This window comes from Bubalus bubalis, chromosome 5 (genome assembly GCF_019923935.1).
Source record: "Bubalus bubalis isolate 160015118507 breed Murrah chromosome 5, NDDB_SH_1, whole genome shotgun sequence".
NCBI classification, from domain to species: Eukaryota; Metazoa; Chordata; class Mammalia; order Artiodactyla; family Bovidae; genus Bubalus; species Bubalus bubalis.
Genome location: NC_059161.1, coordinates 111,249 through 138,768, shown reverse-complemented (window position 1 = coordinate 138,768; position 27,520 = coordinate 111,249). Strand labels below are relative to the sequence as shown.

Below are 27,520 nucleotides of genomic sequence, written 5' to 3'. Positions count from 1 at the left end.
CTCAAGCTATGTGAAAGGCTTGGCTTCATTCTACTGTAAAACAGCAGCTTCTAAGATAGATCCTGGCTTTTTCCAGCAAACCGAGGGAGGTGTCCAGACACTCAGAAATGGGAGTGTGTTTGTGAGCAGATGGGGTCAGGGTGTGGGACATGCTCATCTGGTAAACACAAACCTCTTGCAGGCAGGCCCTGGGGGAGTAGAGATGGAGCACCTGGTCTGAGCTGGGTCCAGGAGGCGAGCAGTGGCCCCTGTGCCCTTGAGGGGCAGGTGCCGCGGGGGGTGTCCTCAGCAGAGCTGATGCGGGGTCATCCCGGAAGGCTGGCTGTGCAGGGTAGTGAGGGGCACGGCCGGTGTCGGGGGAGCTTCAGCTCTTGGCCCTCTCTGCTTTTGGGGAACACTGCCCTGTCGGCTCCAAGTATCCTTTGGTTCCTGTCCAAGCCCACTTGGGCTGCTCCCTTTGCTAGGAGGTCCTGGCCCCTCTAAGGTTTGTGCTGTAGGTCCTGGCATGGAGTATGCTGGAGCAGCTGGTGGGTGTCTGGAAAGGGAGAAGCACTAGGAACCCTGGAGGGGGTGGGGCTCAGACGTTCCTGGGGCGTCTGCTGGGGAAGAAGGCCCTCTCCTGGGATCAGGGGTACCTTCATGCTCTGCCGAGGGGAGGAGCCTGGGCCCCGTGCCAACCCCCGGGAGTGCTCAGCTGCACCGCTGAACGGGGTCAGGACCCCCCAGGGGCCCTGAGAGGCCCGGCTGTGCCCTGTGTACAGACAGGCACAGGGTGGAAAAACCTCGCTCACAGGAGGCCCGGGTGGGGCCTCGCCACTCTGCTTGCCCGGCCGCCCTGGCCTCATCCCTGCCAACCCCTGAGTCATCAGTGGGAAAGTAAGGCAGGGTGAATCCTTGCAGGCGGGGGTGGGGGGCCTTTGTTCAGGTGAGCAGGGTGGGGTGGAGGCTCAGACAAGAGCCAGCCTGTGGCGGGGACTCGGGGTGGCGGGCAGGAGCCTCCGGAAGCGGGGGTCTGCAGCAGGGGGAGCAGGCACTGCGCCCCGACCCGGAGGCCCTCTTCCAGAGCTGGGGGTGCAGAGGCACCTTGGCGGTGTGCCCACCAGGCCCAGTGCAGGGGCCCTGGCAGACCCTGGCCTGCCGAGCACCTTGCTGCAGGAGTCCAGGCTGCCCCTCCCAACTGCCGGAGTGTACCGCCTGGGACGCGGCTCACCCTCGCAACTGGAACCTTCCCTGGTGCCTAGAGGACGTCCCAGCTCCCGGGGGGCGCGCCCTCCACGGTCAGGCGTCTCCTGTGTCCGTCCCCACGCCCGCAGCTGGGACCCCCGCGCAGGACAGGCGGGGGCCCTTGTACCCCCACTGTCCCCCGCCCTGGGGACTCTCCCTGCTCCGTCCAGGCTGCAGAACCTCCCTGCTCCTCGGCCATGGCCCCCCGTCACCACTGGGGACGGCCACTCCCGCCCTTCGTGCGCGCCGCTGAGTCCCTGGGACTCGGTAGGTGCCTCATCATCTCGACAGTGACTGAGCTGACTGACTCCATGGGCCCACGTCAGCACAAGGGAGTCATCCAGCCACGGAGGCTGTGGATTCAGAAACAGGTTATGTGACCTGCTAGGCGTCCCAGCGGCTCACTGGGGGTGGGCCCTGGATGTGTGCCCTGAGTCCACACCAGACAAGCCCTTCTCATAGGGTTAGCGGGCGAGTGGCCGGGGAGAGGGGCTCGCAGGCCGGCGGCGAGGGTGAGAGCAGAGGCTGGGGGCTGAGAAGGGGCGTCGGGGGGCCTGTGTAGAGGGCACTCACGGACGGACACTGCAGTCAGGCCTTGACACAGCACTGGGTCCAACTCCAGGAGGGGACCAGCAAGGGGCCCCTCCACTTGGGAGGGTCTGCATGAACTCGCACGGGCAGCCCTGGGCAGGACCCCCTGGGGCAGCAGAAGGGCCTGGGGCGGGGCAGTGCTCGTCCTGTGTTGGCTCGAATGCTCCGTCTCACGACCTGGGCACAGGGCCCATCCTGAGGGTGAGGCCTGGGCTCTGCTGATGGACCCTGTGCTGCGTAGCCTGCTCCTGAGACCCACAGGGGGCCCACTTGCTGCCGGGGTGAGCAGGGACTCCCCTGGTTTCAGCACTGAAAGCTCTGCGTCCCCAGAACGCCGCAGGCCCAGGCCCTCAGGCCGTCAGTCACCCCCCTGCGCACTGCCCAGGGTCAGGAAGCCTGGCCCCCGCTTTCCTGATTTCAGTAGTCAGGCCTGCCCTTGGCCCAGGGCCCCGGGAAGGGCCCCCGCAGAGTCCTGGGCTGTGAGCTGCGGGGCAGGGGCCCAGGGCACTGCCACCCCCTCTCCGGCCAGCGGGGCGTCCTGCATCCTCAGGACACACAGACTCCTGGCCGCAGGGAGGAGGGGGTGTCCCCAGGCTGCCCAGTCAGCTCTGCCTCTGCTTCATCAGTGCTGAGCCCGCCCCCCTGATTCTGCCTCCCAGAGGTCAGGGCATGCAGGGGAGATGTGGCCGGGGCAGGGCTGAGCAAGGTGAGCTGGTGCAGAACGCGGGTGCAGCAGGGAGCACAGAGGAGGTGCTGACTCGGGGCCGCTGGCCTGGCCCCTGCTTCTTCCTCCAGGCAAGGGGGAGCCTGTTGCCAAGCTGCTGTTCTTACACATAATCCTTTATTTTATTACAGACATCCATTCATTGAGGCAACTGTGAAAGGATAGAAAATTATAAAGAAGGAAACAAACATCACCTTGGTGTTTCCATCTTTCAGAGGTCATCTTTGCCAGCTTTCGCGGTATTTCCCTCGACATTGACTCCTCTGTAAGTGTATGTAATGCTTAATCATCACATGATTTGTGACACGTAGGGTCACACTGTGTGTATTCTGTGTCTTCATTTTTAATGTATAAATCCACTGTTATGAGACCACGACAGGGAATACTTTAATGCCTGTGTGTGTATCGTCTGCTGTTGTTTATTTGCCATCCAGCCCCTCATTAGCTGGAAACCCCCACACCCTTTTAATGTTTATCTCTGTGTATATAAGGATGCAAAGAACATTTGCCTATTTGAATCTCTCTGTGTCTCTGGATGTTTCTTTCTGAGAATATTCTTTTTTAATTTAAATTTTCTTTTTTTTTTTTTAAATTGAAGTCCTTGAAGTACACTTTTGAAGTGCATTCTCTTAAAAAATTACGTTTCAGGTGTAAAATATAGTGACTCACAATTTTCAAAAGTTATACTCCATTTATAGTGTATTATGAAACATTGGCTCTGTTCCTTATTGTATGTGTATCCTTGTAGCTTATTTACTTTATGCTCAATAGTTCAGTCCTCTTCATCCCCTACCCCTGGGTCAGCCCTGACTTCCTCCCGTTCTCTGTATCTGCGAGTCTGCTCCTTTTCCGTCATGTTTGTGAGTTTGTTGTATTTTCTAGACTGCTCATGTAAGAGGCATCACACCGTATTCTTCAGGAGAATCCATGCCGTGCCATGGCTTCATGAGAGCCAGGGAGTGTGGGCGTGCTCCTTGAGGAAGCTGGTGGTCGCAGAAGACGGAGAGATGGGTGGTGGGGGCCGGGGCTCAGGAGGGATACGGGTGAGGGGCTGGTGCGGAAGCAGCGCTGTGGGCCGGGTCTGGAGCCACACGAGCAGGCGTACGGGGCAGGCGTACGGGCGGCAGCTGAAGCCTGAGCCCTGATCACAGCCCCGAGTGCGAACCCCGGCCATGTCTGCTTGCTGACATGGTCTGCCTCCTGGATCGCCGTGAGACGTGTGGAGAGCGCGCCTGTGAAAGGGACAGCACTCGGGGTGCACAGGCCATCTGCGGGCACAGCCCCCGGCCACTCTCCACCAGCACTGCTAACCAGGCCCCTCTCCAGAGGCCCGGAGCCCGCGAGCTCACACACACACGCACGCACACACACACACAGGCACTCACCTGCACGTACACGTGCACACACACGCACAAGCATGTGCACACACACACAGACACACACGGGGACACCCCTCGGCTCTGGCTTCCTGCTGACCCCTGCGCTCTCCCTGAGCCCCCTGCTCCTTCAAAACTCAGCTCGGGGGCACCACTGGTGGGCAGATCCCGTGCAGCCCCGCCGGTCTCTGCCTCTGAGGGGCTCGTGTGGACGCTGCTCCTCAAGAGTGACTGGCCTGGAGACTGGACGGATGTCTCGCCCACACAGTGAGGGCTCCTGAAGGCCTGAGTGTCCATCTTGCTCACTGCCTCCGCTTATCCTAGCTCCTTTTAAAGTTTTATTATCTCTTTATTTTTTAAATGTTTTTGTTTTTTGCTCATGTTATGTGGCCTGTGGGATCCTGGTTCCCTGACCAGGAATCAAACCTATGCCTCCTGCATTGGGAGCCTGGACTCTTAACCGCTGGACCGCCAGTGACGTCCCTCTTCCAGCCTGCTTTTGAAGGAAACGCTGTGTTGGGCAGGTCTGCGTCGCAGGACTGAGCGTGGCCAACAAGCTGGTCCCAGCGACAATCATGTATGTTTGGAAGCAGGTCACTCGTGGTTGGACCTTCAGACGAGAGCCCCTCCTGGCCGACATCCTGACCGCTGTCCTGCGGATGCCCTGGGGCAGAGGCCCACCAGGCACGTCCAGGCCTCCAGCCCTTGGGGACTGAGACGATGCCTGGCCTTGCTGCTGTGGCCATCCCCACGTGAAGCAGACAGGCCGGCCTCACGCATGCCCACCTCGGCATCTCCCTGAGGGCTCCCCTTTCCTGGCGCCCCTGTGGGAGGCCCAGGCTGTGTGGGGGGCATCCAGCTGCAGCACGGGACTCTCCTTGTCCCCGAGAACAGCACCTCCCCGCAGCACGGGCGTGGCAGTCCCCCAGGGGAGACGCTGTCACACTCACCAGCCCACCCTGCCCTTGGGGACCGCTGCGTCACAGGCCTGTCCTGCGGACACAACCCCATCCAGGCTGACGGTCCCTGGCCTGGGCCTGCGCACACAGGTATGATGCAGGCAATCAGCCCCAGCATCGTTTACTGGGGGACTTAAAATGGCCCACCCTGCCGCCAGCCAGGACGGGGCCAGGTGTGCCTGGGGAGGACCCCAGCAGGACCCCCGGGCACGCGGGCCTTCACTTCAGTTGTTACCAGCACCCAAGAGGCCTTTGTTCAGAGCTGGACTCTGCCGGCGCTGGGAGGGCGCGCCCAGCGCAGCCTGTTTACTCAGCTCCTCCTCAGCAGATGGTGGGTGTCTGGGGGCCGGGCCTGTTTATCTTTGGCAGAGACTAAATCCTGGATGAATGGCCGGGTGAGGCCGAAGGCTTCCAGCTGTCCAGTCACCCCTCCCCACCTCTCCCGATGCTGGATCCCCTGGGAAAGTTACAGTGGTTCAAGGGCTGTTAGGATATCGCTCACCTTGGGGACCGTGGTCACTAGTCTTCAAGGAACTGGACTGGGAGGGGAGGCTGCTCACTGGGCAGGGACCAGACTGACGGCTTCCCGGCTGTGCGCAGGTGCACAGCGTCACGGGGTCCCGTCCCTGCCACCTCGTTTGGTCTCCCACCGCTGGGAGCAGAGAGGATCTGTCTCTGCAGAGAGAGAAATGGAGACTCAGAGACACTGGTCGCTTGCTCAAAGTCACACAGTGCTGACCTGCTGTGGGGTCTGCACCCAGGTCTGTGGGCCGGGAACAGGCCAGGAAGAGGCTGGGGGGCTGGGGGCCCGCAGGAGGGACTGCGATGGGCATTGTGAGGTGGGCCCAAGCAAAGGTTTGGGCGTTTATGCCCCTGCCTGGGAGACTTGGGTGGTGGGGGAGCTGTCATTGCATTTTATTGAAGGCTGATGAGGGCAGGGTTCTGCTGGGTGTGTGGGAAGAACTGTAAATAATTCAGTAATAAAGCGGGAAAGCTGCATTAACTGCCTGGACCCTTGTGGGGTGGACACACGTGCTGAGCCCTGGCCCCAGCCTTGTGGGCTGGTCTGGGGTATGAGGCGGCCGTGGGCCCTGACCTGCCCCGCCAGCGCCCTGAGAGAAAGATGAGAGTCCCAGAGAGGCTCCTCATGGAACAGACCGCCAGCGGACCAGCAGCTCCTGTGCGCTCCCGCCAGCTCCTTCCCCCTGGGCCCTGGGGGTGGTCGGAAGTTCAGCTCTCTGGTGGAACACGCTGGCCGCTCACGCTCGGGGCCAGTGCTTGGTGGGTCACCTGGAGGTCTTGGAGGCAGGGTGGCACCGGGCAGCAAGCTGGGGGCAGGGGGCTGGCTCTTGGTGGGGCTTGAGGGGGCCTCCTTTGACCCTAATTGGGGGAGATGCTGAGCATCCAGCCCTCCCCTTTGGCCCTCGCCGTGGCCTTGGACGCAGAGGGTGCTCTGCAGATGAGGAAGCAGAGCTCAGAGAGGCCACCCTGGGATCCACCCCAGTGCCGGCGTGGGGACAGGACCTGGACTGCATGTCTGAGTGTGTCCAGAGGCTGCCAGAGGGTGGGGCCGGGGTCCCAGGGCACTCCTGTCCCACCCACGGTCACCTCTGTCCCCTTCCCTGACACCCCCACCCTCCAGGGTCCGCCTCTGGGGCCCAACTGAGCCTGCAGCACCTCAAGGAGGGGCCAGAGCCCCAGCCAGACGGCTGCGTTTACTCAGCTTTTCCTTGACATTCTACACACGCGAGCACTTGGCCGGTGCCTGGAATGCTGTTTATTGGAACAATCTGTCTCTCAGGGCGCCTGCATCAATTGCCCCATTGTCCCTTCCTTTCCTGGACGTCTCAGGCGGGGGAGACCAGCGTCAGGGAGGGAGGTGCCCCTGCTGCCCTGGTCTGCAGGCACCATGGAGGTGCAAGGGCTGGGTGGGTGGCAGCGGCCTCAGGGTCTCTTCTGACCTAGTCACTTCTCCCTGTTGTGTTCTCAGGTCCCAGCGGAGCAAACCAGGGGAGGGGAGAGCCCACCGTGCAGGCGATCAGGTGCTTTGTGAAGGGAGTGCCATTCCCAGTCTCTTCGGATGTCTCCTCCGGAGGCTGGAGAGGCCCAATCCCAGCTCACAGGCGAGCTTGGAGTCCGGGAGCTGCATGAGCCAGCTGGGTCTTGCTCCTTTTGAACCGCACCTGCTCACTCTGGGGAGACGAGGGCTTTGGGCTACCCAGGGAACCCTGAGGACAGCCGCTCCCGCATGGGGCAGGCGGGAGGGCTCATGGCTTAGCCGTCCACCCACTGACCCTGCCCCTTGCCGGCCAGCTGTGGGCCGAGTCGCCAGCCCCCTCCCGTGGCACTCCTGCCTTCCTCCATCTGCCTCATGTCCTCTCGTGAGTTTAATCTGGTCAAATTAAGAGTCTTTACATAAGTGGACTCTGTAAACACTTTTCAGAACTGAGCCAGAATCGTGTATGATGAACAGCATTCCCTTTTCCTGGCACTTTGGTTTCCTCCGACGCCAAGGTTTGCCCTGTTGGCCTGTGTGTCCACGACGCAGTGAGCCTCCGTTTTTCCTGTTGGCAGAGAGCGCTCAGGACGTTGGAACGCACAGTCCCTTCCTCCCCTCTCCCTTCCTTTCCTTCCACCCCCCGCACCCCCACTCTAACCTGCGCAGGTCCTGCTGGACCTGGGAACCTTCTTTCTCACTGTCCGGGAATTCCCTCCACCTCTGCCTGGCACACAGCCTTCCCCTTCTGCAGGATGTTCATTCAGTGAAACACAGGCTCCAGAAGCTTCTTGAGAAAAGAGACACAAGACTCTGAAGCTTCACGTATTTAAAAATATCTACACATGAAAAGATGCTCAACATCGCTCACAATTAGAGGAATGCAAATGAAAACTACAATGAGATGTCACCTCACAGCGGTCAGAATGGCCATCACTAAAGTCTACAAACAATAAATGCTGGAGAAAAGGGGATGCTCTAGCACTGTTGGTGGGAATGTAAATTGATTTGGCCACTATGGAAGATGGTGTGGAGCTTCCTTAAAAAACTAGGAATAAAACCACCATTAGTTCAGTTTAGTCGCTCAGTCGTGTCTGACTCTTTGTGACCCCATGAATCGCAGTATGCCAGGCCTCTCTGTCCATCACCAACTCCCACCATATGACCCAGCAATCCCACTCCTAGGCATATACCCTGAGGAAACCGAAATTGAAAGAGACACATGTGTCCCACTATTCACTGCAGCACTATGTACAATAACTAGAACATGGGAGCAGCCTAGATGTCCATTGACGGATGGATGGATAAAGAAGTTATGGTATATATACACAATGGGATATTACTCAGCCAGAAAAAGGAACATATTGAGTTAGTCCTGATGAGGAGGATGAACCTAGAAGCTATTATACAGAGTGAAGTGAGTCAGAAAGAGAAAGATAAATATTATATTCTAACACATATATATATGGAATCTAGAAAAATGGTACTGAAGAATTTATTTACAGGGCAGCAATGGAGAAACAGACATAGAGAATAGATTTATGGACATGGGGAAGGGGAGGAGAGGGTGAAATGTATGGAGAGAGTAACATGGAAACTTACATTACCATATGTAAAATAGACAGCCAACAGGAATTTGCTGTGTGGCTCAGGAAACTCAAACAGCGGCTCTGTATCAACCTAGAGGGGTGGGGTGGGAGGGAGACGGGAGGGAGGTTCAAAAGGAAGGGGACATATGTATACCTATGGCGGATTCATGTTGGGGTTTGACAGAAAACAGCCAAATTCTGTAAAGCAATTATCCTTCAAAAAAAAAAAAAAATCTTTCCTCCACCCTCATGGTCAGCTGATAGTTTGGCTGGGCATCTTTGTCTTCCTAGTTGGAAATCATTGTCCCATAGGATTTTGAAGACATTTTCTCTTGTATTCTGGTTTCTGGTATTGCTACTGAGAAGCCTGAGGCTACTAAAGTTTTTGTGTGCGACCACATTTCTCCCTGGATTCTTTTGGGCCATGGGGTTGCTAAAGAGTTGGAGACCACTCAGGAACTAAACAGCAACGTTTCTCTCTGGAGCTGGGCTCCCTGTCCTCAGGTTTTGGTGCTCGTGAGGCTGGGTGCTTGAGTCCTGGGAGGCCGGCGCAGGCTCTTTGATAATTGACTCGTCGGCTCTCTGAGGTGCCAGGGCCCCCAGGTGTGAAGTGTTGGGCCCCCGATGGCCCTTTAACTTCCTTATCTTCCCTGACCAGTTTCTCTTTGTGCTTTCTGGAAGATTTCTTCAACCTTCCCACCCAGTGCTTCTATGGAATGCTTTGTTGTTGCTATTGTATTGCTAATTTCTGAGAGTTCTTTTTATTTTCAGAATGCTCCTTTTCTTCTCTCTATAGCACTCTCCCCCGTTTCATGGACACGGTATCTCCTCTTTCTCTGTCAGTTTTGGAAGTTTTGCTCTGTTCCTTGCATTTTGTGTGTTCTCCGGATTATTTTGGGTGTGTAGTTCTCTTTCACAGTAGATGTTCTTGGAAAAAAGTTGCACAACATGAAAGTTTCAAGTTAAGTTTCCTTTGGGGCAAAATCAGGACTGGAGACAGCACTTTAGAGAGTTCTGAGAAACTGCTCTGAGGAGGTGAGGGGAGGAGCCAGGTTATACGGGAGTTTTGCAATAAAGGGCAGGTAGTCTGAACATCAAAAGTTTATTGTTAATTAAAGAAACCAGATATCCCAAGTTAAGGAATGCAGGGCTTTTCTACGTGTGGGAAGATGCAGGAGCCTGGGCTCACTGAAACTCCTTTGATGTGTACCTCACCTATCTGGGTCAGTATCTTGTGGATTTTTTTAATTAAAAAATTATTGATTTATTTTCTTCCTTGCTTTGCTCAGGCTTTCTCCGTTTTGGAAGTCAGGGGCTACTCTGCTTCTGTGCAGGGCGTCTCACTGCGGGACTTCGCTTGTTGAGAGGAGCTCTGGCTCTGGAGCTTGGGCGCGGGAGCTGTGGTGCATGGGGGCTTCTCTCGGACCAGGGCGGACCGTGTCCCCTGCACTGCCGGGGAAGTTCAGTGCCCGGTGTCCTCGCATCCTGAGCTTCCCCCGGGCTCACCGAGGGGTGGCTGCAGTCTGGTGGCTGCTGGTCGGCAGTGCTCCTTCCTCCCTGTGTCCCTCAGGGCTCGCCAGCTCACCATCTGCAGAGGCTGCAATCCCTGGTGATGTGACATCCTGGTTTGTTGATGTGGCAGAGATATTCCATTTCTCAGTTTTCCTCAAACATCTGGTGGTCCTCACTGTACATTTACAGATAGGACCTGGAAGCCTCAGGGTGTGGCTGGGGCTGGAGGCCTTCAGCCTCTCCGCAGCCCCCAGACGTCAGTGCTTCCTGGAGACGGCTGCCTTTCCTAGGTCAGAATTCCTATCTCCTTCTGGGCCCATCTGAGGCTGGCTGCCCGCGTGTCTGGAGTAGAGGTGGGGGGTCACCCTCCGTTTGTAAGCTTCACTCCATCCTGGGTCCTGGTGTGACGCCCGTGCTCTCGGCTGAGCCTGTGTCTGTGACTGCTGTCCTCCCGCCTGCCGTCTAGGCCCCTGCTGACCTCACCTTGCCCACGTCCATCTCTTTCTCCTCCTCTGATTTCTGTCCCCCTTCCCTTTGCACGTCTGACCCTTGGGGTTCCCCCTCTCCCTCTTCTGTCCCCGCAGCCCGCCCATCTCCAGGCGGCGTGTCCGCTGAGCTCTGCACAGGTGACAGCGTGCTCCTCTAGCCAGCGCCCGCTGCAGCGGTCACTCCCATGGGGCACCCCCAGGTCCAGGGCGCTGGCCTCAGCTAGCTGAGATGCATGTCTCAGGAGTAACGTCAATGCGCGAAGACGCTCACATCTTTCTGGTTTCTCTGATTAGAAGGAACCTTCTGATGTTCAACTACAAGTTTTTGGGTTTTTTCCCCCCAAGAAGCATCCCTTTGTATCCGGCTGCTCCCCTACTTCTTCAGAGAAGTTCTCAGCGCGCTCTAAGGGTCTGTCTCCTGGACTGCAACCCTTAGCTGTTTGCTGTGTTTTAGTCGCTAAGTCATGTCTGACTCTTTTGCAGCCCCAGGGACTGTAGCCCGCCAGGCTCCTCTGTCCATGGGATTCTGCAAGCAAGAATACTGGAGTGGGTTGCCATTTCCTCCTCCAGGGGACCTTCTCAACACAGGGATCGAACCCACATCTCCTGCATTGGCAAGTGGATTCTTTGCCTCTGAGCCACCTGGGAAGCCCAACCTTCATTAAGGTCCCCAAATAAAACAACTCTTAACGCAGAGGTGGCGTGTTTTCCTTCAGCTGGACTCTCCTCTGTTCCGCAGCAGTGCTGCTCCCTCCCCAGAAGGTGCTTTTACTATTCATTTTGTGCCATTGAGCTTCCACAGTGGCTCAGAGGTAAAAGAGTCTGCCTGCAATACAGGAGACACAGGAAACACAGGTTTGACCCCCTGGGTTGGGAAGATCCCCTGGAGAAGGAAATGGCACCCACTCCAGTATTCTTGCCTTGGAAATCCCATGGACAGAGGAGCCTGGCAGGCTACGGTCCGTGGACTCACAAAGAGTTGGACATGATTGAGCAACTGAGCACATTGTTGTGAATGTGATTTATATTATATTCACACTTTGCTATATTTGTTCATTGTGATTATTACGGTGATTGCCTCTGAACTGGCCCCTTGGTCTCCAGTTCTTCCACCCTCGGGTCCAGCTTTTATCCTGCAGCCTGCGTGAACTTTCTCAAATGCACAGCTTCTTGTGTTACAGGAAGGCTCCGTGCTTCCTGTATGGAGTTACAGGGTTACAGCCCTTTGACAGACCTCTGGTGACTGCACAGAGTTCAGGCTGCTCAGCACGTGGGTGCACACCCGGCTTTGTGACTTGTAGTCACCCTACGGCCGCTGCCAGCCCGCCTCCTGCTTGGCCCCAGCCTCGTCCTCTGCACTCTAGTGAGAGCAAACGGCCTGCAGCTCTAGCTGCCCCTCGAGTTTTCCTGCCGCTGTGTCTGCTCAGACGACCCTGGGTCTGCATTGCCCTTTCTCCTTGGTTGCCTGGTGAATTCCTTTCTATATTTCCTAAGTTTCCTCTCAGGATTCATCACACCACGTCAGTTCTGTCATAAAGCACACACGTTATTTCAATTGTTTGGGGAGTTTTTAATATATTCATGTGAGCAACGAAGCAGGAGGGGAAGCCTTCCCGTCTGTCTAGATTTTAGCCTCAATAGTGACGCGTTCACGTTTATCGAAGTCGGAGAGAGGATGACAGGTGTTTGTAGCAAGTGTGTGTCTCACGTGGACCCCCTGAATTATTGAGGTGATTGTCCATGGGGGAAGGTGTCGGTGAGAATGAATACCATTTTGTCACAGGCTCTGAAATACTGTGGTTCCCTGGCCTCCATGAGGGTTCCCGGAACCTTAGTATCCTCCATGTAGAAGCAGCAGGAATTGTCTTCCCCTTCTTTCTCCTTGGGCGTCAGGAACCAACCCGCCCACCGCCCTGCTCAGCACCGCCCTCTGCTGCTGGCTTCTCCAGCGTCACCCCTGACCCCAGAGAGGAGCCGGGTGCAGGGCTCCCGCACCCTGCGAAGCACTAGGAGTCCCTGGGGACACGCCACTGGTTCAGAGCCCCTGTGTGTCCTGGAGTCGGTTTCAGAGGGTCACGGAGCCTCCTGCCTCGGTGTGCATGTGAAAGGGATGAATTCCAAATGACGTGTGTGCAAGTTATAGATTTCAAAAGTTTTCAGTGAAAGTTCTAAGCCCCCCAAAGTGAAGAACCCCTTAACCACTTAGATCCTTAGGAGGACTTTCAGACGCAGGGACCTGACTTGAAGGAAGATAAAGCAGTGACATGGGGGTCACGGTGACTGTGTTGCAAGCACTTCTGCCAGATGAGCTGTGTTTGTCCTCTCTGGGTCTAGTGCAGAGACGGGCCCAGCCCACCTGGGTGGACGGGTGTGCACAGCAGGGAAGGTTCACGGGCGATGTGTTCGGGCCGGATTGAGGACGGCTGACTGTATAGCAGCAGGGCCGGCTGGGTGGATGGAGAGAAGGCGCTCAGGTACTGGTCTGTGGGCCATGAATGAGGCACATACGCACTCTCTCCAAGACTTAGAATTTGGGCAGAGTTTTCTCACCCAAAAATCTGAAATAAAATCCCAGTTTTATGGGATTCCTTCTTGAAGTCTCCCTAACTTGTCATTTCAGGGACATTTTATGAAACCACAAAGCCACAAAATTCCCAGATTACCAATGGCCAGTCCACACTCAATAGCTTGGATATTAAAGAATTTCCTGGGCCTTCCCTGGTGATCCAGTGGTTAAGACTTTGCCTTCCAATGCAGGGGATGTAGTTCAATCCCTAGTTGGAGACCTGGGATCCCAAATGCCTTGTGGCCCAAAAACCAAAACATAAAACAGAAGTAATGTTGTATAAAATACAATAAAGACTTTAAAAATGGTCCACATCAAAAAATATTTTTTAAAAATAATTTCTTGATTATTCCTGCTTCTGGCTGCCACTTGACAGGATTAAAAAACATACTTCACTTTTTTATTGATCATTTTTTTTAATCTTTATTTTATAGATAAAATAAATGAGCCAAGAAAATAGCATTAATAATCTACTAAAGACAGAACAGTGCTTCTGAGGGGAGGGATCAGTGAGAGTCTGGGGTTAAAATATGCAGACACCGTACATAAGACGGATAACCAACAGGGACCTGTTGTCACGGGGAGCCATACTCAGCATTTTGTAATAACCGATAATGGAAGACAGTGTGAAGAAGGAATATATAAGTGTGTATATATATATATGAATCTCTTTCCTGTACACCAAAAACTAATACAATATTGTACATTGTCTATATTTCAATAAAATATTTTAAAAAAGAGTAGTGGTTCTCACACTTTAGGGTCTCAAGAACCCTTTATGAGATTTACTGAGGACTCTAAAAACCTTTTGTTTGTTGGTAATGATTACCAATATTTACCATATTAGAAATGGAAATGGAAAACAATAATATTGATTAATTTATGTAATAATTATACAAACAAGCCCATGTGACATTTTTTATGTAAGCCAAGATAGGTTTACATAATAAGCCTCTATAACATAAAATATTTTATTTATGTTATAGAGGCAGGCTTGGCGGGCAGGGAGGAGGTGCTCACCGGTCGCTGGCAGGCCCTCTGTCTGCCTTGGCACCACGTCCCGCTGGCGCTCCTGGCCTCGGTGTGGGTGCGGGGTGCAGGGCAGGGCTGCACATCTCAGTGTCATACCAACAAAGGCACAGGGGCCCCGCGCTACCTCCCTGCCTGCTTGAGCTCATTGTTGGAGGGATAGCAGTTCACCCGTGTCAAGGTTAGTGAGAGGCTGGACTGCCCGCCCCGGGAGAGGGGGCGGCTGCAGCCTGGATGCTCGGGAGCCAGAGCTTGAGTGAGCAGCTTCCAGCTGACCCTGCCCAGGCCGCGGGCTCCTCAGGGACCAGCGGGATCTCCTGAGCCCAGAGCTGATCTCCCGCACTGTCTTTGGTCAGAAAGCTCCTCTCCACGTTCGCGTCTGTCCACTCATTGACCCCACGAGCACTGATTAAGCACCTGCTGCGTGTCAGGCACCGTGCCGGGCACTGAACGTAGGAGTAGGACGTGGGGCTGACACTCAGTTTTCTCCAGATGAGTCGGTAGATGACCCTCCATGCTGTGGGTCACGTGCAGGGAAACAAGGAGGCATGGGGCTGTGGAGCCTGGAGGAGGTTCCAAGTGTAGTCAGGGTGGTTAGAGCCGGCTTTCTGGGGGAGGCAACGCTCCTCTGATACTTGGAGGCAAATGGAGTGAGAGAAGGCCTCTGAGAAGCCTCTGTGGCCCCAGGAGTCGAGTGTGTGGAGGCAGGGAGGCTGAGAGGGGGCCACAGGGCGGGCGGCCCACTGCGGGGTCCGCACCTTATCCTGGGGTCCGTGCCAGGGGACGAGGAGTGGGACCACCCTGTCTGAGGCTGGGTTCTGGCCAGGGATGCGGGGGATGCCTGCTGCACTCTGGGGCCCCTGGGCCAGCTCTGCTCTCAGAGCCCCCGAACCCACGTGGTCCTGAGGGCCACAAGGGCCGCCTGAACCCCAGCCACGGGCCCGGCCTACCTGCTGCTCCCAAAGCCACACAATCCAGCGTCTTACGTTTCCAGAGCTCCACAGCCCACCTCAGCATCACTGGGCGTCCTGGACAACTCGCTCTGGAGGCGCATCCCATCCTCACGGGGATCTCCCCCAATCTCTGCCTCCTTGTCACCCCACCCCCTGAGCTGCCGCTCACCCTCCGGCCCCCAAGGACCACAAGATTGGGTGAGGACCCCACGGACGATTCAGGAGAGTCTCCCGAACTCAGCTCCTTAGTTAATCACATTTTCAAAGCCCCTTTGGCTGAGGAGGTGGCATATTTCCATTTTCGTTGGTACAGCCGTTGTTGGCGGGGAGTAGGGGGTGGGGAGGGGCCTTGCGCAGCCAACACGGGGAATCTGTCCACACATCTCCCGGGCTGAGGGCACCGGTCCTGACTGTCTGCGGAGGGTCCTCCCCAGCCAGGGGCTCGTCTGCACCAGGGCCTCACAGGCTCACAGCCCCGGGACAGCTGTGCTGCCGGCAGGCGGGGTACGGGCTTCGCGGGGGGCGGTTGACCTGGCCTCTGGGCAGATGAGCCCTGAGAAGAGGGGACTTTTCCAGGATAACTCTCAGCAAGGGCAGGAGACAGGCTGCAGAGGTACCAATGGGAGCAGAGAGGGGGGCCTTGGAGCTGTGGCCTTGGGCTGAGCCCCGCGGCACTGTGTGGGCAGCGGGCGGCCCGAGACCGTGGGGCTGAGGACGCTGCAGGCTGGTGGGGTGACGGGTGTCGGTGGGCGTGGGACTCTGGAGCCCGGGACCGGGGTCCGCACGAAGCCTGAGGATGAATCAAGCCCCTCTGAGGCACTGCAGGGGAGGGTCCAAGGAGCGGGTCACGGTCAGCACGTTCTCTGAGGTCGCCTGGCTGCTGGCCTTTCAGGTTGCTTTGACTGTTTTTGTTCTATTTGTCAGCCTGCTCTCTTTGTTCTTCCTTTTCAGAAAGCAGGGTAATCCAAGCAGACAATTCATTTTGTCTTTGCCCATGTTAAGGTTTTGTATGAAAGTTATTGCAAATGTTATAAACATGATAAACGCACACAATAAGCTCACCCCCAGCTCTCAGATTCCTTCTTGGACCCCAGCCACTCCTTGGCAGGGCCTGCCTTTGTTTTCCACCCAGGCCACTCCACCTGGAACCCTGACCCCACACAACCTCCCAGACCCCGGTCTCTCTCCCTGGCAGCCTTCTTGCATGGAGGCTTCCCAAAGGTGACCTGACAAAAGCCAAATCGGAGCCACTTCTGCTGGCCCGAGAGGGCGGGCTCTGTACCCCCTGTGGCCCTTGGGGATGTCCCCAAGAACACTCCGGTTCACCAGTTCTGTTACCACCCTCCTGCTACTGGCACGGCCTCGCCTGGTCTCTGCGAGGGTCAGCGTCCTGCTTGTTTTGCCCCGGCCTGGACTCCTGGCCCATGAGATGACCAACAATAATAGCCACTGGATTAACATAGCAGGCATTGTCTTCCTCTGACCAGAGGGTGGGTATTAGGTGTTCAACCATTATTCTAAAAATAGCCAGTAAACAGGTGCACCGCCCCTCATGCTGCTGGCATGGGGCTGGAACGGGGGTGGGGGGGGCGGGGGGCAGGGGGGTTAGCACCACCAAGTTCCAGGCTCGGATGTGGGGAGCCATCTGGGAAATCTGCCAGGAGAGGGTGCGGAGCGTCTTGGACCCTCAAAGTCCACCAGCCCGAGGGTCAGCCCGGGCCCAGGCCCCTCGGTGTACCCCCAGCACCGATGACCAGAGCACCAGGGTCAGGCGCCCTCCTGGGGCACGTACCAGAGTCTGAGGTGATGCCCAAACAGCAAGCCTCTGGCCCTCCTGGAGGCCAAGCCGGGGCCTGGTTTCCACATGTCCCTGCAAGGGATGTGGGGTCAGCGAGACAGCTCCCCAGAGCCCCACTCCTGCTTGGAGCCCCGCTGGTCTGTGGGCCCCCCTTTCTGGGGCTCCTATCTCCTGGGTGTGGTGCTGTGGGCCCGGGCTTTGTATGCCCCTGAGCTGGCACACGAGCGTCTTGGAGCTTGCTGGCTGCCGGGACCTGCCATGGCCCGTCCATGAGGCCGTGTGCGGTGGGCAAGGGGAGCAGGCAGGGGAGGGGCGCGGGTCTGTTCTATTTTTACCAGCCAGTGACTGCGGGCCACAGCTTTCATAGCCTGCCCTCTGTTCTGCCCCACAGTCTGCAGTCAGCCGCGAGCCGAGGCCAGCCTCACCCCCGGAGACCAAGGAAGGTGAGTGGCCCCTGCCTGGGCTGCAGCGCTGGGGCTTCAGACTTGGCGTAGGCCGGGGCCTGGATGTTGAGGAGGGCGGCTCCTGCCTGCGCAGCTGAGCTATGGGTGGACGGCCCGAGATGGCTCTGCAGGGACAGCCGCCGGCCCGTCTAGGCTGGGAGATGTGAGCTGGATTTTCCAGGCCCCCGGGAGCCCCAGGGGAGAGCCTTCAGGTGGTCCCAGGAGGGAGCAGGGTGCTCTGGGGCCAGAGGGGCAGACGGAGAACTTGGGGCCAGGGGAGAGGCGGCACCGGGGCGGGAGACGGAGGAGAAGCCAGGGTGGGGGGGCAGGACCTGGGCGCTGGAAGGCCGCACCCCCTCCCTCCCCCACCGCTGACCAGGGAAACCCACCGCCTTTGCTCTTGGTTTTGGGTGACGTGCTCGGCGCCCGGTGCTGTCTGCATGGTGGATGCAGCAGGAGCAGGCAGAGTGCCAGCCCTCCTCGGGGCTCCAGGGCAGAGAGCGAAGGCGGCGGGGGGCCCCCTGGGGGGCTGTTGGGGAGAGCATGGGGACTGGAACCTGGGTGGGCTGTCTAACGGGGTGCGGGGCGTGAAGTCCGCTGGCTGGGAGCCTGCCTCCGGCCACAAGGGCGGATTTTCCTGCTCTGCTGCACAAGCCTTGCTGGGGGTCTGGAGGCCTGTGGTGCCCTTTAGCTGGGGTCCAAGGCTGGGGAGGCCGGGCGGCGGTGAGGGGGAGGCAGACATGAGCCCAAGGGAAGTGATCAGTCCTTTCCCCACGCTCACAGCCACACACAGGCAACTCACAAGCCTCACGCCCACAGACACGCAGCCTCAGCCTCCGCTCCTGCGGTCCTTATCTGCCCCCGCCATGGGGGCCGGGCGTGCGCCCCCCACCGCGGAGTTGCCTTCTCCGCAGTTCTTATCGCTGGTCCCCCTTGTTTTCCAGGGGACCTGTCAATGGGTCCCGTCTGCAGATGTCGGGTGTTAGAGCAGCGCAGAGCTCCCTCGGCCTGGCATTTGTCAGCAGGCAGGCAGGGGGCGGGCTGTGGCTTGGCAGGGGGTCGGCACCGGCTGGGCAGGTAGTGGGTCCCCTGGGAGGCGTGGGCACAGCCCAAGTGTAGTGTGTCCACCTCAGGGGGGGCTCTGTGCCCCCTGGGCCGCTCGACAGGGGCTGTGACGGACGGAGCGGGTGCTCTCCCCAGCCACTCTCCTCTCGGGACCTCCTCAGAGGCCCCAGAATAAACAGCTGGCGATAAAATCTAACTTCAGCCAAACATCTCTGGAATGTGCGGATTGTTCCGCTCCCCTCTGTGCCCCAAGGTGACAGCTGAGGCTTCGGGTCACATTCCTGCAACCCAGCGGCATGGGGGCCCACGGACACTCTGATGGGGGAGTCGGCAGGGGGGCTGCCCCCACTCGGGCATCACGGGCACAGGGGAGCAGGGAGGACTGAGGCAGAGGTGGAGACGGCTCTGGAGGAGGTGGCGTGGTTGCTGCACTCCCCCACCCACTCCAGGACCTGGACCGAATCCAAACTCCCCACCCTGTGCGCAGCCCCCCTCCCCCTCTCCTCTCCCCTCCAACTCAGCTCAGGACTCCTGACCTGCCCTGTGCACCTGCCCCCACCCGTCATCCCTGAATCTTTTGCCCAGTGTCCACCCCCTGCACTGCATGCTCTCTGTTCAGGCTGGCCCTGAGTGTGGTCAGCCTGGCTGGAACATGCCCCTTCTATGGCTCAAGGACCCCTTCCTTGATCTGGGCCCCAGACTGTCAGGCTAAAAGGGGTCCCAGGATCACTGGTCAGGGGGCTTCAAACTGTGCTCCATAGGCAGAGGACCCCACCGAGGAGAATGGGGGTCCTGGGCTAACTGCCGCCCCCCCAACCAGGGCTGGCTGCTCTGGTGATTTGGCTTGAACAATGGGTTCAAGAACTAAACTTTAAGTGGAAAATAACTTCTTTGATCCCTGATTTTGCAGAGGAAAACGGGCCTGCAGAGGCTCAGGGTGAAACCAGAGGGGGACACAGGGCTTGCCCTTCCTCCTGACCTGAGCCCCTCTCCCTGCAGTGCCCCCCACAGCCCTGCTCTGTGTGTATCGCTGTCCACATGAATGGCACCCCCTGGAGGTGTGCCAGGCGGCAGCTTCCGGTTTTCTGTGGTTGCAGACCCTCCCTCTCTGAGCCTCCATGACCACCTGCTGCCCACAGGGCGGTCTGTCTCACCCTGTCATCCAAGGGCCCCGAGTGAGCGCCCTCTAAACACCTCTTCCATGGATACCATTCCGGTCCCCACAGGCATCAGCTAACTTTTTCTGGAAAGGAGCAGATAGGAAATTCTTCAGGCTTTGCACGTTACATACAGTTTTGTCACATATTCTTTGTTTTACAATGTTTCAAGCAAAAACAGTCCGTTCCTGACCTGTGGGCTGCAGTTTGCAGATCCTGGCCCTACACACTGGCCCAGCAGAACTGCTTTTGGTTCTTCTGTTACTTATTTGCCTTCATGAGATTTCTGTCCCCCTTGTATGAAGGAGGAAATGGGTAGAGAGAAAAAGAGTGAAGGGACAAGTGTGTGCCACCTCCTGACCCACTGGGGGGCGGTATGTCTTTTCCTGCTGTGGACCCTCTCTCCCAGGCTGGGTGGCTGATGCAGCCCCAGGCCCAGCCAGTGCGGGCGGGGCAGGGATGGTGTGTCTCGCTCATCAGTGGTTCCTTCTGCCCCAGGTGCCAACTGCCCGTCACCATGCCGGAAGTGTAAGTAGTCCCCCGCCCCTTCCCAGGGTCCAAGAAGGCGTGTCCCTTTGCCGCAGACTTCGGATCATCTGTTCAGTCCCTGAAGCAGTTCCCTGGGAGGCCAGATCCTAAAACGGACAGTGCTGCATGCTGGGGTCCCCAGGGCCCCCACAAGTGCTCCCAGGGTTTGAGCAGAACTCCTCCCCGTTGGCCTGCATCTCAGAGGCTGTCTGTGCTGGTGAAATGGGTGGACCACGAGCCGTGACGGTACCACCGAGTAGATGAACAAAGCTTGGGGAGGTTCCGGGCGAGCTTCCCTCTGAGCACCCAGGACGGAAGCTTTCACAGCCCGGGCCCCCTCAAGAACCCCATCCTCCCCACCAAAAGATGACTGGTGTTTCCCAGCGAGGGGCTCCAGCAGCCCACGGAGCCTGTGGCTTTTCCTCCTTGGAGTGGCCCCTCCGCATGGTGTCTGCATTCTCTCTGGGCGCTGTCCCCGTCGCCTGTCCCAGGCTGTCCCTGTGGCCTGTCCCAGCCTGTCCCCGTGGCCCTGTCCCAGCCTGTCCCCGTGGCCTGCCCCCCATCCCTGTGGCCTGCCCCCATCTCCGTGGCCCTGTCCCAGCCTGTCCCCATGGTCTGTCCCCGTGGCCTGCCCCCCATCCCCGTGGTCCCCCCCCAAGAAGCTGAGCATTGTCCACACTTACTCTGTTTTCTGCTCCTCTCTGCCCCTGACCTTCTTGTGATGGATGCCCGCAGTGAGGTGAGTGAGACCCTGGGTATCTTCGTCCTGGTTGAGTCTTCAGTTGGGTGATGGGGTGCGGGGTGGACATTTGGGGAGAGGAGAGGGCTTGGGTCAAGGCCTGGGTAAGGGGTGTCCAGTGGCTGAGCAAACTCCCTGGATGTGGGGCTCCTCAAGGTCCAGGGAGGGGGTGCCCTGTGTATGCCGCCCTTCCCTGAAGGTGGTCCTGAGGTTGGGACCAGTGCGACTGCACCCACGCTGACCACCCAGCAGTTCTGCCTTGCTGGGTCCGAGAGTGCTCCAGCCCTGGTGGGCCATCTTGTTCTTGCAGAGCAGGTCCTGGGCAAAGCCACACTTGCAGGGTGGGAGGAGATCCTGCTCGGATTAGCCCATGCCCCACCGACCTCCCCACCCCTCAGTGGGATGTTGAGGGAGGAGCCAGGGTCCTTGCCCCGCCCCCACGGCAGTCCTCGTCTGTTCAGGCTGGTAAGGACACAGGCTCTGTTCAGCCAAGGTGGGCACTGCAGTGGGCAGCTCTGGACCCAGGGCTGGCCGACAGAAATCAGCAACAATGGATGGACGCTGGGCAGAGGTTCTCAGTGAGAACTGGAAAGCCTGGCTTTCAACAGTTGTGGGAATCTCTGAGTGTTGCTGAGGCTTGTATGAATGTGAGTCCGTGGTGACTGACGGAGTGCAAGGTGGCCCCAAGCTCCCCACGTGGTGGGGAGACAGCACTGCTGGGAAGCATTTCCAAGGGTGAGGGACAGTGGACACTGAAGGCGGCGATGACCTTAGCCACAGCCCACCCCTGGCAACCGCACTGACTGGACCCCAGTCAGACCCCAGGCTTTCCTAGAGAAGGAGACAGACCACACTGAACGGAGGATTAGAAGCTTGCTCCAGGCCCCAAAGCCCATTCATCTGCTCCCATGGGGACTGCTCATGGCCCATCACTTCCACCTCATGCACAGGAATGGCAGACCGAGCTGTGGTCCGGGGTCAGTCCAGTAGCTGCTGGCTGGAGTGGGGTTCGTGATCGCCTGTGTCCAGGAGGGGACAGGAGCCCTGGGAGTCCGGGGTGGAGAGGTGACCCCTTCGCTTCCCTGGAGAATACACCTACAGGGCTGAGACCTGTTAGAACGTATCTAGTCAGCAAGAGATGTCAAAGATTTTTAATAAGAGGAGAAAATACTGTTTTCTGAGAGCGATTATGTGGATAGTGTCGACATCAGCCAAAAGTTTGACGACTGAAGTGATAAGCTTCTTCACTGAGGAACTCACAGCTTGTTTCTTTGACGTGAGGTGGAGTTGCCCCCAGAGATGCGGGCCGTCCTTGCTGCCCGAGGCCTGTGCTTGTCCAAACCTCACTCTGTCTACAGTCCCTCTGCTGGCCTGGGGCGGAGGTGTCTCAGCCCCCTGATTCACAGATGAGGGAGGGGTGTGCAGACCCCAGGGCCCGCACGGTGTGTTGCAGGATCCAGCGCATTGGTCAGGGAGCTGAGTCTCTGAATCTGAGGGGTTAAATCACAGACGGGCACTTACGGGACCCTGAGGCAGGGGTTCTGGGTGCTGAGGGTGACCGGGCAGTACTGGTCCAGATTTCTGGTTCTGTGCCCTCTGCCTCAGCTGTCTCTCCTCCTCCTTCTTCTCAGAGAAAACCCAAGATCACTGCCTCCCGCAAACTCCTGCTGAAGGTGAGTGGGTTCCCGGCCCTGGGGGAGACAGTTGGGGAGACAGCTGGGGAGGCAGAGGGGTGCAGGGCTCCTCTGAGACTGGGGTGGCCGGGGAGGGGGAGATGGTGGAGGAACGGAGGCACAACGGAGGGGGCCAGTGGAGCCCAGAGCCTGAACTCTGGGCCTGGGGGTCGGCCAGACCTCTCGTAGGGACAAGGGCTGGTTCTGTTTTGGGAAGCGTTTCTCTCTCAGGCGCTCTGGGTCCCACAAGGATGGGAAATGATAAGACGAAGGTGGAAGGGCAGTCAGGCCCAGGGTCCGAGTGCCCACGTGGTCAGATGGGTCCCAGGGTCTGGCCTCATGTGGTGCACACACTCCGGCACGTGCGGCCGCCTTGTGCACACGTGCCTCCTCAGGGGCGGGGCCAGGGCTGGCCCAGCCTGGGGCCCACCTTCCCGTGTGGTGCCTGGATACTCATCCGGCTCGGCTCTGTCCTGTGCAGAGCCTGATGCTGGCCAAAGCCAAGGAGTGCTGGGAGCAGGAGCACGAGGAGCGCGAGGCTGAGAAGAAGCGCTACCTGGCGGAGCGCATCCCCGCGCTGCAGACCCGCGGGCTGTCGCTCAGTGCCCTGCAGGTGTGGGGGCGGGCAGGTGACAGCGTGTGGGTGGGGGGGTGGGGGGGTGGCGGGTGGGGTGGGGACGGGGGGTGGGGTCCGGGGGGAGAGGGGCCCTGACAGGTGACCAGGAATTGGGGGCAGGCCAGCCCAGGGAGCCCAGCAGGCAGGTGGGCAGCTCGCTGGGGAGGCCCCTTCTCCAGAAGGGGCCTGGCTTCCCCTGCAGACGGCTTTTAAGTTTTCCTAACATTAATAAGAGGGTAGATACCAGTGACTGCAGAGCAAAGGGGCTGGAAGGAAACAGATCTCCTTTGACGTAGGACGTGGCTATGCACTGATAAACCACTGAATGTGAATGTGTGTGGTCCATGCCTCGTCCACCGCACATCACAGCTCGCCTGGCCCAGCCTAACATGTGCAGGGCACTCACACAGCCGACAGTTGGGTGAAATCAGCTGACAGGAAGCCTATGTTATGATGAAGAGTTGAATATATCCTGTTATTCACTGAAGATGAGAAGTGGTTGTCTGGCACGAATGGCTCTGAGTGTTTTGATGGTTCCCTGCGTGAGCATGGGGCCGCCCTGCTTGGCACCGCATGTCAGCCTGAGGAAGGTACAAATCCAGAATTCCCAGAATGGTTTCTGCTGAACGTGCATCAGTGCCCCACCACCACCGTCATAGGTTGAACCATCCTTAGACCAGGGACCATCCATAAACCAAGGCTTCCAGGCGGTGCAGTGGTAGAGAATCCCCTGCCGATGAAGGAGACTCAAGAGATGTGGGTTTGATCCTTGGGTCAGGAAGATCCCCTGGAGAAGGAAGTGGCAACCCACTCCAGCATCCTTGCCTGGGAAATCCCATGGACAGAGGAGTCTGGCAGGCTACAGTCCACGGGGTCAGAATCAGACATGACTTAGCAAGTAAACAACAATATGTAAATCGAGACGTCATCCATGGTTCCCTCCAATTGGTGGCAGTATTCTTATTTTATTTATTCTCATTAATTATTCTTACTTTATTATTTTTGGTTAATACAAAGTTTTCAAAATTTTACAAATAACATATTCTTTTTATCAAAAGAAAACTTTCTGGCGATAACAAGTACATTCAGAAAGGAAAACAAAGGGCTTCCATTCAGAGTGAGGGGTCCAACAGCCCCTTCAGGTTGAGGGTGGGAGGTGGCCAAGGGCCCCAGGCTGACAGGTGGAAAAGGGTCTAGGGGCTGAGCGCTCCTAGTCTCCCTTCCCGATTCCCTGCTTCCCCAGGACCTGTGCCGCGACCTGCATGCCAAAGTGGAGGTGGTGGACGAGGAGCGATACGACATCGAGGCCAAGTGCCTGCACAACACCAGGGAGGTGAGGGGCTGGGAGGGTGGGGGTGGGTGGGGCCGCTGGGGAGGGAGGTGGGCTCTGACTGGCAGTTGTGGACCGGGTCCCCCTCCCCCTGCGGACTCTGGAGATGCCGCTTGGCCCAGCCCTGGAGATGGCGGGGAGGACGGTCTCACTGATGAAAGGCACAACTTCCTCCAGCCCGCCAGGAGGGCTCCGCGGTGGGAGAGCAGCCCCCGTTTGCTCACCCACACACATCGTCACAGCCTGGCGATGACAGCTCCCCTTGGGCACGGCCTTCCTGTGCACTGTGCCTGTGATCACCCCGCACGCCTGTGCACCAAGCGGTGCTTTTATCCGCACCCGACAGATGAGGGCCCTGAGGTCCAGCGAGGCTGGGAACCTCGGCCCGGGTCACACAGCAGTGGGCCTGGGACAGTCTGTCCCTGACCCCGACTCTGGCTCTCAGCGCTCCCTCAGAGTGGGGCGTGGGGGCGTCAGCTCCAGGGGGGTGGGCGGGATGCAGGGGGCAGGGCTCCTGCGAGGGGGTGGGCGGCTTGCGGGAAAATGTCCACGCAGAGGGGCGTGGGGAGGGACCGGAGGAGGACCGCCAGTCTGCGGGTCATGGATCTCCCTAGAATTCCCTCCCGAGGCTGCACCCTTGAAACACCCCGGGGCGTGGCCCTGCCCTCAGTGGGCTGCTCTGAAGGCTCACCGGGAGGGACTTGTTAGAAGCGGGAATAGGAGGACGTGCCCCCCCCCCCCCGCCCCCGACTCCAAACGGGGCTTCCAAAGGACACATCGGTCTGTGGCCACCACGGCTGACCGCCTTTCCTGTCCGAGCGAGATCCACCCACCCCTGTGCCAACAACATCGGATGGAACATAGATGTCTGTCCACGAGGTGGCGGTGGTCACGGGCGTCCCTGGGGGCCTGGCCTGGAGCCCTGAGCCACCCGCTCCCTGCAGATCAAAGACCTGAAGCTCAAGGTGCTGGACTTGCGCGGGAAGTTCAAGCGCCCCCCCCTGCGGCGCGTGCGCGTCTCCGCGGATGCCATGTTGCGCGCCCTGCTGGGCTCCAAGCACAAGGTGTCTATGGACCTGCGCGCCAACCTCAAGTCCGTGAAGAAGGAGGACACAGAGAAGGTAAGCCCCACCCGCACCAACGCGGCCGCCCCTGGGGGAACCCCGCCACCTGGCAGAACATTCCAGAACCCCTGGGGGCGGGGGGCGGGTGCGCCCCGCCCTCTTCTGGGGGAAGGAGGGCTGGGGCTGCCCCGCCTTCTAGGACAGGCTGACTGCCCATCTCCCAGTCTCAATTGCGCCTGGCGGGCCGGCGCTCAGTCTCCGTGTGTGGCCCTCGCAGGAGCGGCCCGTGGAGGTGGGCGACTGGAGGAAGAACGTGGAGGCCATGTCTGGCATGGAGGGCCGCAAGAAGATGTTCGATGCCGCCAAGTCCCCGACCACCCAGTAGAGGTACCGAGGGCCAGCCCCCTGCTCCCGGCCCCGCCCCCAGGGCCAGTCCCCTGCTCCCGGCCCCCAGCCCCGCCCCCAGGGCAGCAGGGACTCCAGGGCGGAGCCCCCAGGCTGGGCCTTGTGGTCTGAGGAGAGCGCCCTGAGCTGGGCTCAGTTTGGTCCCCAGATGTTCTGGACACGTCACTCCTGCTTCGGGCCCTTGCCCCCTCCCTCACCTGCACGGGGCTGTATCAGCTCCATGGTTGCCCAGGTGTGCACCCAGCACCACCTTGGGTGCAGATGACCTGGCCCCTCTTAGGCCCTCTGGACCCCAGACTCTGGGGCAGGGCAGCCCCTGGGTGACTCTGATGTAAGAGCTTAAGACCTGGGCTTCAGTGGCCCCCAGAACCCTCTGGCTCTGACTTTCCAAAAGTATAAGCACTTTTAACTGCCTGCTGGGGAGTCCTGCAAAGTGCCCAGCAGTGGTCCAAGAGAGACAGGGCTGCCCACTCTCCCAGGAAAATGCTGGAGAAGGCACAGAGTCAGGCCAGGTGGCGCCCTGCGTGAACGAGCGGGGGGACACATGACAGGCAGGGTCTGTCCACAGCCCCGTCGTTTGGAGAAGCCCTCTGGAGGGGTGAAGTCCTCGAGGGTGCAGTGGGGTTGCAGACGCTGGGAGAGCAAGTCAGGGGCTGACGGGGCAGTCGAGCTCTGTGCTGGGGATCACTCGCCAGACGTGGAGGGGACGCCCGGCCGGGCGGGGCGGGGACCCCGTGGGGCAGGGGGTGTGGGAGGGCACCGGGCCCGGCTGAGAGCTGAGGCCCAGCCTGGCGCTGAAGGCCCTGCCCCACTGTCCCTGCAGGCGGCTGGCCCCGCTGCGCTCCGGGCTCCCCGCCCGCCCCGCCCTCCAGCCCTGCTCGCCGCCGCCCCGCCCCGCGCCGCGGAGCGCCCACCTGGTCCACGGCTCCCTGCCTGCCTGAGCGCCCCTGGCCGGGTTGGGGTGAAGACCTCGCCTGGCGGGTGGGCGCCTGCGGGTCCCGGGCCCCCTGTGCCTGTTGCCCGAGGGCGTCACGCCCCCGCCCCCCCCCCCCCCCATTAAAGCCAGTGTCCGGATCCCCCGCGGCTCTGCCTGTGAGTACCCAGGGGAGGGGAGGCGGGGAGGCCGTGCGGGCTTCGGGAAGACATGCACAGAGGCACGCTAAGGGGATTTCACACAGCGCAGCCTCACCCCGGGGGCTCAGCTCAGTGCAGCCTGACCCCCGGCCGTCAATACGGAACTCAGGGGCTCCGCCCTTCAGCCCCCGGCCCTGCCGCTCCGGAGGGCCGTTCCCCAGGCCCCCTCTACAGGTGCCCTGGTGTCCCTGACCTTCGGGCTGAGCCCCTGGCCCAGCCAAGGGGACGCCCCGTAGTTGCAGGCCAGGCCACCAGGGGGCCCCTTACACTGCCCTGGACTCTGCCCCACCCCCGGCCAGAGTGCCATCTGCCCTCGGAATTCCTGCCAGATTTCCCTTCACACTTCTGACAGGGAGTGTGCCCCGGGACTGATTCTTCCTAAGGTGGGGCAGTCAGGGGTCTGTCCTCTAGGTGAGATCCCTTCTCCATCCCTTAGACAACTGGACCAAGTCCAGTGCCGGCTGGAAGTCTGCTGGGATGGAGTGCGGGTCTGGAGGCACCCCCTGCACACGGGGGACAGCGGCCCATGGAGAGGGGACCAGCGTCTGGGCTCGGAGGGTC

At 59.0% G+C, this 27,520-nt stretch overlaps 1 protein-coding gene across 3 annotated transcripts; it reads left to right on the top strand.

Moving 5' to 3' along the window:
• Positions 1-15,407: 15,407 nt before the first annotated feature.
• Positions 15,408-26,905, top strand: TNNI1 (troponin I1, slow skeletal type). 3 transcript variants are annotated; one of them, XM_006041467.3, is made up of 10 exons: positions 15,408-15,620; positions 17,197-17,248; positions 19,969-19,998; positions 20,734-20,737; positions 22,369-22,410; positions 22,892-23,023; positions 24,270-24,359; positions 25,301-25,477; positions 25,698-25,807; positions 26,649-26,905. In XM_006041467.3, the coding sequence occupies exons 1-9, from the start codon at positions 15,554-15,556 to the stop codon at positions 25,803-25,805; spliced, it is 702 nt and encodes a 233-aa protein (XP_006041529.1). In that variant the 5' UTR covers positions 15,408-15,553; the 3' UTR covers positions 25,806-25,807; positions 26,649-26,905. The 3 variants fall into 3 exon arrangements, with proteins under 3 accessions (XP_006041529.1, XP_044798506.1, XP_006041527.1); XM_044942571.1 differs by lacking the exon at positions 15,408-15,620 and adding an exon at positions 16,829-16,942 and having other exon boundaries at positions 26,649-26,903; XM_006041465.3 differs by lacking the exon at positions 15,408-15,620 and adding an exon at positions 16,993-17,089 and having other exon boundaries at positions 26,649-26,903.
• Positions 26,906-27,520: the final 615 nt, after the last annotated feature.